The sequence below is a fragment of the Ochotona curzoniae genome, unplaced genomic scaffold (assembly GCF_017591425.1).
Source record: "Ochotona curzoniae isolate NIBS_2020 unplaced genomic scaffold, NIBS_Ocur_1.0 contig_2404, whole genome shotgun sequence".
NCBI lineage: Eukaryota > Metazoa > Chordata > Mammalia > Lagomorpha > Ochotonidae > Ochotona > Ochotona curzoniae.
The window spans coordinates 2251609-2265781 of NW_024465451.1; the positions used below are offsets into that span (position 1 = coordinate 2251609).

Genomic DNA, 14173 nt, shown 5'->3' on the forward strand with positions numbered 1-14173 from the left:
TGTGATCACACTGCCCCAGTGCACAAAGCTCCACAGCATCCCTCCTCCCCCTCTTGGCTGGTCCCCACCTTCCCGCCCTGAGGGCGGAGCTAGACACCAGCCACCAGCAAGCACCCAACGACAGGCCTGGAGGGAGCTTATACACTTAAGAACTTTCAAAAACACCGACTCCCAACAGCGAGCAAGGACAGAAAGCAAGGGATGAGACAGAGTGAGTGGGCGAAGCCATTTCCCACAGGGTGTCCTGGAAAATGTTGCCCACGATCGTTATCAGAGGGATGAGATTAAGGTCAGATGATGAAAGAATTGGAGGCGGAGGAGGATGTAGGGAGAAAATATTCTAGATGTTTCTAGCAGGGAGCACAGGGGCAGACCATAAGAGGTGGCCCTGTCTTGACAGAAGGAGTCCTTACATCAGGGAGCGAGAGGAGAGAGGGAACCACAGGGATTGGAAAAGGCAGAAATGGGGTCTCCCAGCGCCCCTGAGACCCAGCCACACAGCGCAGCACACATTCAAGTTCCAGAGGGTTCTGAGCAGGGAAAATATGTCATCTGAGTGTTCTCCACAAAACCACAGTAACTACTCGATGACAAACTGTGGGATGATGGCAGCTGGGCAGATGCCATTTCCAGTGGCAGAGAAGACTGGAAGGAGGGGCGTGCCAGGAGTGTGTGCACCAGCTTCATTTACCACCCAGCCAGTGTGCTTTGCCTGTCAGGACTGGACCTGGACACAGTCTCAGTGCTGCCCACACCAGGGCACCGGGGCGCCCAGAGGGCACCGTACCCCAGAGTTCAATGCTGTCATGTTTGGCGCCACCACAAGCAACGCTACCAAGGGCACTAAGATTGAGTGACCCAGGCCAGCGGTGACGATGACACATTGGAGTCAGACTTCCTGGGCTCAGATCCCAGTTCCCCAGCCCAACATGCGTGTGGCTCCGAGAGATCAACTCGGCCCTTGTGTGCGGGTGTCTCCTGTCTCGTCTGCAGAACGGAACAATGGAACAACTATCCCAGAACGTGTGGGGAGGAGGCAACGAGTTCACTCACAACAAGCCTTGGAGCAGGGCCCGGAGCATAATAAGCAATAGAGAAGTATTAAATGGTATTTTACTATCAGGTAGTCTTGAATGTGCTTAATAGTTTTAGATGATCATTAAATTAAAAGTACAACACGAAGGAATTCTCCCGGAGAGCATGTGGGCTCTTGGAAATAAATTATTGGACTCCGTCAGCAAAACATAGGTAAATTTATTTCCCTGTGAATTTATAGTTCGATCTCTATTCCTGCCAAGGTCATCCCACCTGCCTCCCTGCTAAGGAGCCCTGACCTCTGACTCCGGACTCACCTTCTCTCCTTTCAGCCCTGCAGGCCCGGGAGCACCAGCTTTGCCCTGGAACAATCAGCCAAGACAGGGTTACAGCCCCTCCCGCCCCCAGCCCCAGGCCCAGGGAAACAGAAAGGCAAGACGGGGTATTGGGAATCTCCCAGGCCTGCAGGTAGCTGGGCAGTTTCCAGGCACTAGGAGGTGCTAAGAGGAGATCCCAGGGCTCAAGGCCTGGAGCATCATTCTGGGCCCAGGCAGTGGTGAGGGGACCAGGGTGCAGGCTTGGGATATCTGCCTCATTGTGGCCTCCCTCTGGGTCCCTGCCCTGAGATGTGAAGAACCAGGAAGATCACTGGGGCATCCAGGCCAGATTGCTCAAGGCGAGGAGAGGAGCACTCACCGGTAGACCAGCGGAGCCTGCATCCCTAAGATGCTGGGCTTCTACAACAGAACTGCAGGCCAGGCAGGGCTCTCCCTGCAGAAGGGGCAGGTGGGGTCAGCAAGGTTCCTGGGCTGGGAGGAGGCAGAGGAACCAAGCCGGGGACAGGAGCTCCCTCACCTTCTCTCCTTTGATGCCTTGGATGCCAGGGTCCCCCTATAGGGAAAAAAAGGTTTATGTGCTGAGATGAGACTTGTCATGGAGCAGCCCAGGCTCCTTGTGCATGGATAGGGACAGCCCTGTGACACCCCACAATTCCCACCAACAGCCAGGGGTTCCCTGGGTTCCAGGCCAGTACACCAGAGGCAGGTAACCCAGGGCAACAAATGTGGTAGATGGGGCCAAGGTGGCACTCACATCCCAGCTCTGCTTTTGACCCCAACTTCCTGCTAATGAACACCCTGGAGGTGATGGCCAAGTAGTTAGGCCCCTGACACTCACATGGGAGACCTGGATGGATTTTCAGGTTCCTGGCTTCAGCCTGGCCCAGCCCTGGGTTCGGGGATGGCATTAGGGGATGATGTGACCGACCAGTGGAAAGATGTGACTATCTCTGTGTCTCTTTTATATAAATAAGAAGGTAAGCCTCCCCAGTAGAGAGTATGCAAACATACCCGATCACCTTTCTGTCCAGCAAACCTCAGGCCCTCCTGAAAGAAAAGCTGTGTGAGCAAGTTGGGTGGGGAGCCCAGGCCAGGACCCCACTGGCCCTGCCCATTCCTCCAGCCACACACCAGGCCCAGGGCACAGCCCTCACTCACAATAAGAGCCGGATCCACCCCAGCATGCCCAAAAGGCATCCTGGAGTCTGGGAGAGCCTTGGGAGGTTGTCATGGAGACCTGGCATGGCACTCTAGCCCAGCCCTGAACTCTATGGTCCACACACCTCAGCCTGACCCTCTGCCCATAATCTCCATGACCACAAAGTTCTTTAGTTCCTCTCAATGATTGTTCCCCTAAGATTGCTTGGTTGGGTGGGCGGTGGCGGGGGGTTGTCCCTGGGCACTCACCCCAGCTGGAGCTGGATCACCTGGTTCTCCCTTGGGTCCTGGCTTTCCAGGCAGGCCCACGAAGTTCTGGAAACCTTCCGGCAGTGTTGGACACACCTCACATGGCTCCCCCTAGTAGAGGGGGAACTATGAGCGAGCACACAGTAGGCTGAGGCCCAGGGGTGGTGAGCAGTGCTCTGGACCCTGGGATGCCGCTGCCCTCCCTCAACAGCAAAGTGGACTGCCAGACACTGTAGAATGCCCAGCACACACACCTGCCTCCCAGCAGCCAGCCCTAAGTGACTGCATCCATAGGCAGATTGGGAACTTGGGCCCAGAGCTGATGGACTTGTCCCATTCATAAACCATGTGTGTGGTATAGGCAGGATTCGAACCCAGCCAACCTCAATCACATACACTATTCATGGGCATACAGAAGGGGTGAGGTCCCCTGCCCCCCACCTGGGAAAAGGTCCAGCATCCCTTCAGTGACCCCCACAAAGAGGGGCTCCCACCCCATCTAGGGCAACCAGGCTTGGGACTCACCTTGTCGCCCTTTGTTCCTGGCACCCCAGGCTTCCCCTGCAAGAGAAGAAGCAGCAGACATGAGTGCCAGGGAGAGGGGCTGGGGGCCAAAAGAGGCCCAAGGCCTGAGGTCACCTTTCTCCAGAACTCTCGGAGGAGTGGACCGGGCGTGGCAGGTAGTGATCCCCTACCCCCCATCGGCCAGGTAGGGGATTACTCACAGGTTTCCCACTGGGGCCTTCCTTTCCAGGCGTGCCGGGACTGCCCTGCAGTCAGAAGGCAAGTGAGGCGGGAGACCTGGCCAAAGTGACTGCCACATCTTCCCCCACCCAACCCCTCTCTGCAGTTAGGACAGTCCCTGCCATGCCTCTGGTCTCCATACACTCTGTTAACCTTCCCTTTCTGTGGTCTGTCCCCTTCTGGGTCTAACCTGACCCCCTTGGCTTGCCAAGGAAGGGAGAAAGCTATAGTCTCTGCATCCCCTTTCCCTGCAGCTCCAGGTCAGAAATCATCAGATGGATGTGGATGGCGCCACTGCTCCCTGCTCCTCGAGGCACAAGACCCAAAGATGGGCTAGGACCCTCCAACGAAGGCAACCTGGTCCTGACTTGCCTGGGCCTGCCCTGCCCCCACCTCAGCAAGCATAGGGACAACAGGGACCTGGCCTGGCTGAGCCCAGATGTCCTTACCTGCCAAGCCAGTCCCACCCACTCCTCTTTCCTGCGAAGCAGACCCCCATGCCCATCCCCAACCTATGCTTACCTTGTTCCCCTTAGGGCCTGGTGGACCACCTGGATCCCCCTGAGGGCAAAATTGGGGTCAGGGAGGGTTGCTGAGAGACCTTGCCCTGGGGTTCAGTGAGCATTTCTACCCCAAGCCTGCCACCAGCCTCATTTCCCCAGCCCCGGCCAGAGGAGGATTGGAGGGGAGGCAAATGGGTACTCACCGGGGTCCCAGGCAGTCCTATCCCAGGGGGCCCAGGGAGGCCAGGAGGTCCCGGCTCTCCTGCCAGCCCCTCAGGCCCCACAAAACCAGGATCTCCCTGGATCAAACATAAGTGGGTCAGGTAAGAGCTGTGACTGCATCCCGGCCCCGGATCCTGCATATCACAAACATTTGCTGCTCACCTTCTGCCCTTTGGGCCCAATGACACAGATCTCTCCTGGCCGGCCCTGTGTGGAGTAAGGCAGATGTAAGAATGACCCTAGGGTCCAGCATCTCCCTCCCTACTGGGGACAGGAAAATACCTCCATGTGCCCCTCTTACTGCCCTTCCTCCAAGTCCCAAGGACATCAAGTGTCAGCCAGCATGCGGTGGGAGACAGCGGCTCTGAGGCCAGGACTAGGAAGCCTGGGTCCAGGGCCTTTTCTGTCCCCTCATCACCATGTTCAAGGGGCTTTGTGCTTCTGGGGCTCAGCCATTCCCCTCCCTGGGCCTCTCTTCTGAGCAAGCTAGAGGATGGGTCCCCGGGACTCAACCCCAACCTAGAGAAGGGTCCCCAGCACCTACGTCTCGGCCTGGTTTGCCAGGCAGGCCCTTGATGCCTCCATCGCCCTTCTCACCTTTCTGACCCTGGACAGGGAAGAAACAGAGAGACTGGAGTGGAGGGAAGGCACTGGAAGTGGCAGGGCGCTGTGTCGGGGTGTGAGGGGCAGCTGGTCTCCACCTCTCCCAAGGCTGAATGGCTTCAGACACCACAAGAGGGTAGACAGCAGACATAACTCCCCAAACAGCCACTCTGGGAGTCAGTGGAATTCACATCCGTCTAGGTCCAGGGATACTGGGACAAGGCAGGATGACCAGGAGGGCATAGAGAAGGGCAATGCCACTTTGCCATTGACCCCACCCTCCAGGAAGTGCAACGATACCCCCTCCTCATGCCCATCAGGCCCGCCTACCGCCCTGGACTCCATCCCTCCTGTTACCTTCTGGCCTATTGATCCTGGGGGTCCTGAGGGCCCCTGAGAGGAGACACAAAGAAGGAGTGAAGAAAAGCAAGGACAAGGCCAGGCCAGTATCCTGTCCTCTGTTCCCTGTCTGGTGCGTGATCACCCTGCCTCCTGTCCCATGTCCTACATCCCCTGCCCCTTGTCCTCTGCCCCCTGGCCGGTACACACTCACCAAGGCTCCTGCTGTGCCCTTCTCTCCCTTTGGGCCTTCTGCACACTGCACAGGGAGACAGGCATTGAGAGGGGAAAGGGCATGCTGTGGCTGTCAAGGGGGTGGTCCCCTACCGGCCCCAAAGCACCAGCTTCTCCAGATCTTACCTGAAGCGGGGCATCCGGGGAGACTCGAACACAGTCATTGCCCTGGAGGTGGAGAACTAGATTCAGGGCTGGGGCCACCCAGAGATGTCCCCTAGACCTGTGCTCATGAGGGACCCTAAAAACCAGGCCTTCTGCACAGTAACCCCTTCAAAGATTCTGCACTTATCCCTCCACCCGACCCCAGGGTGCAGTCCAGGAGTTTCCCTGTAGGAGGTGGCACTTACCCGTGCTCCCTTCTCTCCCTTGGGGCCTGAGGGGCCTGGCGGGCCCTGTTCACCTTTCCCTCCCTTGGAGCCAGAGGGACCAAGAGTGACCTGAGGGGACAGAGAAGAGAGCCTTACCCCTCAGAAAGGGAGAGGAAGCCAAGGGCTCAGAGAAGGTAAGCAGTTAGCAGTGCAACACAGCGGATGGCAGGACCACCAGCCTGAATCACAGCCCCTGCTCTGCATCCCCGGCCAACTTGCCTGCTTACTCACTCCAAAGGCTGTCAAACTCGCTGGGCCTCTACCCTACTTTCTTTAACCTGCCTAGTTTGGGTTAGCTCCATCCCCCAGCCCACACTCCCACTCCCGCTGAAGCTAGGACAACACTGCTGCTCAGTTACCAAGGTAACCCCTCACCTCTGGGGTCCATCAGATGTCTTATCAGATTTGGACTGAATCAAAAGAGGGGTAAGTAATGGAGAGGCTACTTCCTGCTGTCCCCCAAAATCAAGGGCCAAGGGGAGCTGGGGCTGCACCCAGGCTGTGGGAGAGTGATGACTCATGCTGCCCACAAACAAGGTGCAGCTGGGGGCCAGCTGGGCTCCTGCCGGGTTCTCCTTTCCCTTCTCCTCCTGGACCCTAAGAGAGAGTTGAGCCTGGCCTGTCTGCTGTGGTCCCACTTGTCAACTTGGCCATGGGTTCCTGCACTGCACCACATGACCCGAGCCCACCCTCCTCCCCGTGCCCTGCTCTCTAGCCTGCAAGATGACTCGAGAGGCTGTCACAGCACCGCAGGACTCAGATCGTGTAGGAGTGCAAAGCCAGCCCAGCAACCAAGGGCCTGACCCCTCCGACACTCCCCCACCCCCATAGCCGCTTCCTATGCCCACCCTGGGTCCCAGTGCTTTGCCCAGGTCGCAGGACCCTGCAAGGAAGGGAGTAGCAGCAGGCCCAGCTCCGGGCAGAGAAGGAATTAGGAAATGCACAAAGACTGGCTTGTCCTCAACCAGGAAGCTGCCCAGCCAACTCCTGGCAACACCCACTCCCAGCCCTCGCCCATCCCACCCGGCACACAAGTTCTACTCACTCACATTTGTCTCCCCTACAGCAGGGACGCAGGGTGGGCACTGAAAGGCAAGGAGTCCAGAGGGTCAGTACTCAGCCCTGGGACCCTTCTCTACTCCACCCACACACATGAACACACAGGTATGCACACGTGTATGCTAAGCGCACACGTGTGCTCACCAAGTACACACGCATGTACACCTCCAGCCAAGAGGATGTCATACTTGTTCTGGGTGGGAATGGAGAGAAACATGAAGATGGGCATCCCTAAAACCATGCTTGCCCCTCCCTTCCCACCAGCGCAGACCTACAGCTAAACAGGAGCCCAGACAAAAACAGCAAAGAAGATTCCAGATCACATAGCATGTCAGGGCCAAGAGAGACTCAGAACTTAGGGGGCTCCTGGCCAAGGTCTCAGTAATACCCAGGGATATTTGCTGCTAACTCAGCAAGTGTGTCCCCAGGGCTACTACCCCACACCCCAAGGACAGTGGGCAGCCAGGGCCCAGCGCTGGGCCCCATGAAAGAGTAAGAGCTGTGTAAGTCATCCAGCCCCCATGCCCAGCCTATGTGCCTCAATGTCTTGTCCAAAGAGCTTGTACTGACATCATCTCAACCAAGGAAGGCTTTTGCCAGTCCTGATGCCCACTCCCCTCATCAGTTGAGGTCTGCCGATGGACCTGGGAAGTGGGGAGAAGCACAGAACTTAGGGACCAAAATCTACTTCCCATACTCTTGCCTAAGAACCAGGCACGGGTGTGCTACAGAATGTCTGCCCAATCTGTCCCAGTCTCACCACCCCCCTCTCACAGCTGGCACCTACAGGTCCGAAGCTCTGTCCAGGAATGGGGACAGGCAGGAAGAGAATAGAGGTGGGGTGTGTTCTGCCAGGCAGTTACAGAGGGCATGAAGGGCAGACAGAGGGCACTACAGGTTCCTCCCCCCACCCACCACTCTACCTTGGTTTCCCTGTCTGTCCTCTCGCGGATTCTTCCCGTCACCTGGGCATCCACCTGGGTAGATAGAGCAAAGGAAAACCCTTGGCAAGGGGGCAAATCTGGGACCCATGCTGGCACCCAGGTGGGCGCATAGATTCCATGAACTCCCGTACCCTAGAATCTGATGACTGCCAGGGCCTTGAGGGCCTGCTCAAGCCCCTTGGGCCTCTCTCTCCACCGGCACCCCTTCTCTTCCCCCACCCATGTGATGTCGGAGAAAACAAGACCAGGAATCAATGGGATCCTGTGTTCCTGCAGCCAGAGCTGGGCACGGTGCCTAGGAGGGCAGGGACACTGCCCGGCCAGGGGGTGGGTCTGAGGAAAGAACTGGGCTTCTCTGCCACCTTGGAAGAACCTGGGAGGGCAGCTGGCCATGGTGCTGGGCAGAGAAACAGCCTGGCCTTGAACTGAGCAGGACTGGGTCCTGCAGCAGGAGCCAGCCCTGGGGGAAGAAGCAGCAGAACAGGATCCCAGAGTGGCCCTGTCTTGGAGAAACTGGCTGGGGCAGCAGGCCTGGCTCTACCCTCATCAGAATGTTCTGGATGGCATTGGAGAGGGCCTGGACAGTACCAGAGCTCCATGGCCCTGTCCATGCCAACAGTATGCAGGAACAGGGTCACTCGTGGGGCTGTGTCTGAGCCTCTTCTGGGATGATACACAAAGAGGTGGGGTTTCCTGTGCCCTTCCTGTCTGGGCACATAACCACCTGACTGGAGGCAGACCTCTGTCGGGCCAGGGGAAGGGCAGAGTTACCTGTGCCCTTCTGTGCCCACATCTGCCTGCCCTGCTCACCTACCTTGCTGTGCTGAGGCTCCTCCAAGCAGAAGCAGCGGGTGTAGACCTTGCCTTCTGTCTGCGGGTTGATCTCAATGAGCTCGTTATTCTGGGTGTCCCGACGGGCCTTGGAGCTCTCTGGGGGGCACTGTTTGGTTCAAGGAAAGGGCTGGGGTCAGATTCACCCCAAGACTTCCAGACACCCCTTCCAGAACCCCCAAGGCCATCACAGTGCACCTTGAGCAGTGCCTCGAGCTCTTCCCCTCCTGCCCCCTGCCCATCTGCACCAGAGCCGCACCACTCACCCCTGCGGGTAGGATCTCACAGCAGCCCTCCTCCAGCACAAGCTCCGGGTCACAGTAAATATGCGCCTGCTGAAGGTCAAACTGCAGGGGACACGCAAGTCACTTTCCCCTTTTCCTAAGATTTACTTAATTTCTTTAAAAGGAAGTTATATGGAAGCTCTTTCCCTCTCTCTGTAACCTTGCCTTTCAAATAAATAAGTCTTTTTTTTTTTTTTTTATTTAAAGAAAGAAACACAGCTCCCAATCAAAAGCAGAACAAATGCACATATGCTACAGGGAAAAGAAGAGGAGAGGGAGGGACTGGGCCTGGAAGGGCAGGTGACATGCAAGGAAAGACGTTCTGGGTTGGGGGTAACAGCAGAGGCAGTGGCATGGAAGTGTGGAGGGACCAGAGGATGACTGCAGTGGACTTGACCAGAAATAAAAAGAGAGCCATAGAGAGACTCCCATGGGACCAGATCATGGTGGGCCTCAAATGCCAGGTTAGTACATTTAGGCTGGATATGGGGGCCAGTGGGGAGCCAAGAAGGATTCTAAGGAGAAAGCCCGGTGACCTATGGACTCCAGGGAGCTCACTCAGGCTCCCAAAGGTGGGAGCAGAGGCCCAGGCCCCAGTTCGCACTTACCGAGACAGGTTTGCCCTGCTCAGAATCCAAACCCAGGAACACGTGGCCCAGGGACCTCACGGGTTGCCGAGGTCCCAGGGGCTGGGAGGAGGCGGAGACGCAGTCTACATGTACGGAGGCCACACGTCCAGCCACACTCAGCATCAGCTTGTGCCAGCGCAGGTCAAAGAGCTGGGGCACTGGGAAGATGCAGGAGACAAAGTCGCCATCCTGGCCCTGGGCCCGGAGCTCCAGGCTCTGCTCTTGGCTGTTGACTTCCAGGGAAATCTGCATGGAATTGGAAGAGAAGACATTGGGACAGAGATTCAGATTGAGGGCCAAGTCAAGGGCCCTCACGGTCACCAGACAGAGGAGAAAACTCCCTGGGCCAGGTGGGCTGGGGTAGCCTTGGGCACTGGAATGGAATAGGGCAGTCCCGGAAATCACAGCTGGGAAGCAAGTAGGGCAGTGAGGGTGGCGGCAGGACTCACCTGCGGGTACCCCTCTCCATCGGTCACTTGAAACAAGTACCATGTGCTCTGTGGGCTGTTCTTCTTCAGCAGTAGGGTCAGTACCAGGGCAAACTCCTCTGGGAAGCCCCGAGGGAACACTCGGCTGGGGATGGAGCCAAGAGGGCACTTTGAGGCGCAGGTTGGGCTGGGGGTTGTGAGGGTCCCCAGCTGCCACATATCCTGGGCTCTCAGGACCACAGAGCCCATCAACCATCCATCCTCCCACCCCACCCCCAGGTGCACACAGGCTCAAACTTCCAAACACAGATAAACTCTTCCCACATGCTGAGTTGCTGGGCAAGCTGAGGCCAATGAAATCCCAGTGGCCATCCCGGGGTCTTTACCGTGTGGGCTGGGTCAGCGGGGCCGCCCCCAGGCGCAGGATGAGAGGCCCCTTGGGGTTGCGGATCTTCTTGATGGCAGACGTCTTCATGAGGTTGAGTCGGCGGATGAGGTTGAAGCCTTTAGGGGAGACATAAGAGAAGCCCACCCAGCCGGGCAGGTGAGAAGAGCTACAGAGGCTGCAGAGAAAGGGGCCCCTGACAGGATGGGGCGGGCACTCACCAGTCACATTGGCAGACAGATCAGTGCTGTGTTCCAGCTTGAGTCCCTCTTGCTGTGAAGGCGGGCACTGCCCCTCTGCAAGAGGATTTGGCAATGAGACATTCAGGGAACTCTAGCCACTATTGCTGCTCAGCTGAGCTCTGGGGAAACCCAGCGTCGCCTCCTGCTGGGGACCTGTGGCCAGGCCTGGTGGCCTCAAGGCCACCCTCCGCACTTGCCTTCTGATCCCTACTGCCCCTCCCTTGGTGGAAGGAACCAGGAGGAAATCGCCAGCATAAAGACAGGAAGACTGAGGCCCAAGACCATGAAATGAGTCAACAGCGGAGCAGGATCAGAACTCCAGCAACTCAGATGATCCAACACTCCAATCAGCTCTGAACCAGCAAATTATAGAAGACACCTTGGGCAGCCCTGGAGCATCCGGCAGAACTGCATGTGTGGGCATGCTTCCACCACCATGCCTGGTCACATGTGCTCTGTGTTCAACACATACAACAGCAGGTTGCACATCCCACATGTCCATGAGCTGCAGATACCCATGCCACAAGGCACTGCCACACGCTGCTGGTACACACGTTCTCAGCTATGACTGGGTGTACCATTTTCCACAATCGAAGCCAACGAGCAGACCAGATAAAGTCTAGACCAACAAGCCAGCTTTTCACCTAGGCCATTATCTTGTGAAATACTGGGGAGAGACTGCATGTTTGAGAAGGCCACAGGCTCCTAGGTGTGTTTGGAAGCCCCCAGGGCTCCAGGCAGGGTATTCTAGGGTAGTAGAGAAAGAGAAAGGGAAAGCTTAATTCAGGTCTCCAAAGCCCTGAACCCCCCTCTCCCTGGGACTGGCAGAACGGAAGTGTTGAGCGGGAGACCCTGCAGGAGGACCCCAAGAGGCCATCCTACAGCGCAGATGGAGCAGCAGGATAAGATGGCAAAGACAGCCCCTGGAAGCTGGCATCTCACATTCTGGCCAATCTGGTCTTTGGTCCAGAAGTGTGACCCCACCAGAGCCTCCCTCCCCCAGGTCTGGCCAGAAAGACCATCCCTTCCTTCAGCAGCACAGCAGGGATGGGTGAGTCACCCCTTGGCCCCAGGCCCAGATTCCTTGCAGATGTGGAAATTCTCTGCCCCCGCCCCTCCCCCCAGGACCTGGTGCGGGAGAGGAGAGCACGCTTCATGAGCACACACACAGAGGTGCATATGGGCACACACAGCCAGTGGGCGGGCACGTCCGTTCCCAGCAGGCACGCATACCTCTCACTTCAGCATCCAGGGCTTTCTACCCCACCCCCCTCTCTGGTTGGTTCGGGGCTCTAGAAGTTCTGCTCCTGCATGGATGGGTAGGGTGCTACCCAGATGAGAGGGCACACAAGCAAGGCCAGGTGAACTGGCCAATCAATGTCCCCTGGTTTTGGGCCTTCAAAAGGTGCATCCTCCGGGCCCAGCGCAATAGCCTAGTAGCTAAAGGCCTCGCCTTGAACGTGCCAGGATCCATATGGGTGCCAGTTCTAATCTCGGCAGCTCCACTTCCCATCCAGCTCTCTACTTGTGGTCTGGGAAAGCAGTCGAGAATGACCCAAAGCCTTGGGACCTTGCACCCATGTGGGAGACCCAGAAGAAGTTCCTGGCTCCTGGCTTCGGATCAGCTCAGCTTTGGCTGTTGTGGCCGCTTGGGGAGATCTTCCTGTCTGTTTCTCCACCAATAAATAAAATAATATTAAAAAAAAAAAAAGAACCCCTGTATCCTCTGGTCAGAGGTCAGGCCCCAATGTGGAGGATCTAAGGCCTCGAGCATCTTCCTCGATGCAGCTGCCTTGGGCACAAGAGGCTGCTGCTGCTCCTCCCCCGCCCCCACGGGTCATAACAGCAACCCTTGTGGGCTGGTTACAGACCAGGGTGGGAGCTGTTCTCCCACAGGCAGGAACAGGGGCATACGCGCCGATAGAATCTACAGTGCAAACATAGCCATGCTTAGAGGCAAAAGCATGCATATGCACACGCACTCTCAGCTCACCTCCCACAGACGCAAACACCGTAGTCTACCCTGGGCCTAGCCGCTAGACTCCTGCCTAAGGACAGGTGCATGGTCACAGGTGCATAACGGACTCCAGCATCTCCAGGAACCAGCTGTGGGCCTGCGGGGTCCCTGACCCTCCTATGCCATCTCACCTGTGTTCGCCCCATGGCTGAAGGTGACCCAGAGACTGAGCAGCCATAGGCCAGGAGTCCAAGATATCCACATCTTGGTCCAGAGCGATCAGCCACAGCACCTACAAAGCAGAGACCGGGAAGGCAGACTCCTGAGTTCACACAGCACGTTCCGCATGTGGGCAAGTAGCAGTCAACTCCTGGGGCTCAGGCACTGGCACTGAGGTGGCAGGAGGTCTGGCAGGCCAGCAGACTCTCCCCAGGGGCCCAACCGCAGACTCTGGGCTAGGATTTGCACGGGGGCGATATTAAAAATATTTAACCATCGGTATGGCACAGGCGTGGACCAGCTATGCAAAATGTTGACCAGAGCTTCCAGACAAGGGCCAGGCAGCACCTGACTGTGCCAGTGGTCAGTTACTGGATGAAGGAGAGATCTAGAGAATTCTGGCAGTCCAGGAAAGTTCAAGCTAGCCATGGAGCGGCAGGCACAGGTTACTTAGCAGGACACTTGAAAGCATCTCAGTATTTTAGTAGCTCACATTCTGTGCTGGCATATACCAACCTCGCACCCTGGTTCATTGCACCCCGCTTAGCCAGGCACCCGCAACCAGGCTGGCAACCGGGCTGACTGCATGTGGGCCCAGAAGCTTCTCCCATGCATGCAGTGTGCGAGAGAGCAGGCCGACAGAGCTCACGATCTTGCCAGCCCTCCCCGCTGACTGATGCTCGTCTTTTAGTTTTATGAAGCCCTGATGGATGGGCCCAGATAAATCAATGCAGGCTCAGCAAGCGGTCAGCAGCACCCATTCATCATCTGGCCTCCCTCAAGACAGGCAACTCAGACGCACATGCAGAGCCGTGTGTGTGTCACACCTAGTGACACAGGAACATATCAGTGTGTGCATAAAATCCCACATGCACACAGGCATGCTCACAGACACGCTTACTACTTTACTCAACCACACACACACACACACACACACACACACACACACAGGCAGCTGATGACATCCCATCCCCCGCCAACACCTTCCTAGAGGGAAGTTCTTACATGAGTCTGACCTCATTCCTTTCAACTGTGATGCAATCCTATTCCCCCATCCATAGTCATGAGGACAGAGGGACCCTTTATCCCAGTAGATCTGGAGATAGGACTTAGCCCCCTCTCTCTGAGACAGAGCTGTGCCCTTACACTGTTCTCCCCCATCCTGAGGGTGTGTTTCCCAGGTTTCAAATCCCATCTTGGTTGTCCCCTCCTGCCAGCCAATGGAAGAGCAGCCAGCTCCGGGTAACATGCGGGTGCCTGCCAGACTGTGAGCAGCAATGTGCTGTTCTGGGCTCCCCATCCCTGTCCTCCACTGGCCAGGCAGGCCTCGGGCTACGGCACAGAGGGAGACGGGCTACCAGGAGACCATCCACCCCGACACACTGGCACGGCTTTGGGG

General features: G+C 57.1%; 1 protein-coding gene across 2 annotated transcripts in view; it reads right to left on the reverse strand.

Moving 5' to 3' along the window:
* Positions 1-12819, reverse strand: part of COL16A1 (collagen type XVI alpha 1 chain) — a 42311-nt gene extending 29492 nt beyond the window's left edge. The window contains exons 1-24 of one of the 2 annotated variants that reach the window (XM_040974385.1): positions 12747-12819; positions 10578-10652; positions 10358-10475; positions 9993-10116; positions 9523-9789; positions 8897-8977; positions 8614-8739; positions 7779-7832; positions 7475-7499; positions 6846-6883; positions 5776-5865; positions 5552-5593; positions 5406-5450; positions 5210-5245; positions 4794-4856; positions 4412-4456; positions 4231-4326; positions 4047-4085; positions 3506-3550; positions 3306-3341; positions 2781-2891; positions 1891-1926; positions 1732-1806; positions 1353-1397 (exon numbers count right to left, since the gene is read on the reverse strand). In XM_040974385.1, coding sequence (XP_040830319.1) covers positions 1353-1397; positions 1732-1806; positions 1891-1926; positions 2781-2891; positions 3306-3341; positions 3506-3550; positions 4047-4085; positions 4231-4326; positions 4412-4456; positions 4794-4856; positions 5210-5245; positions 5406-5450; positions 5552-5593; positions 5776-5865; positions 6846-6883; positions 7475-7499; positions 7779-7832; positions 8614-8739; positions 8897-8977; positions 9523-9789; positions 9993-10116; positions 10358-10475; positions 10578-10652; positions 12747-12819 — 1785 coding nt within the window. Of the gene's footprint in view, positions 1-1352; positions 1398-1731; positions 1807-1890; positions 1927-2384; positions 2421-2780; positions 2892-3305; positions 3342-3505; positions 3551-4046; positions 4086-4230; positions 4327-4411; positions 4457-4793; positions 4857-5209; positions 5246-5405; positions 5451-5551; positions 5594-5775; positions 5866-6845; positions 6884-7474; positions 7500-7745; positions 7833-8613; positions 8740-8896; positions 8978-9522; positions 9790-9992; positions 10117-10357; positions 10476-10577; positions 10653-12738 lie in introns of both variants that reach the window. The other variant, XM_040974386.1, reaches the window with a different exon arrangement.
* Positions 12820-14173: the final 1354 nt, after the last annotated feature.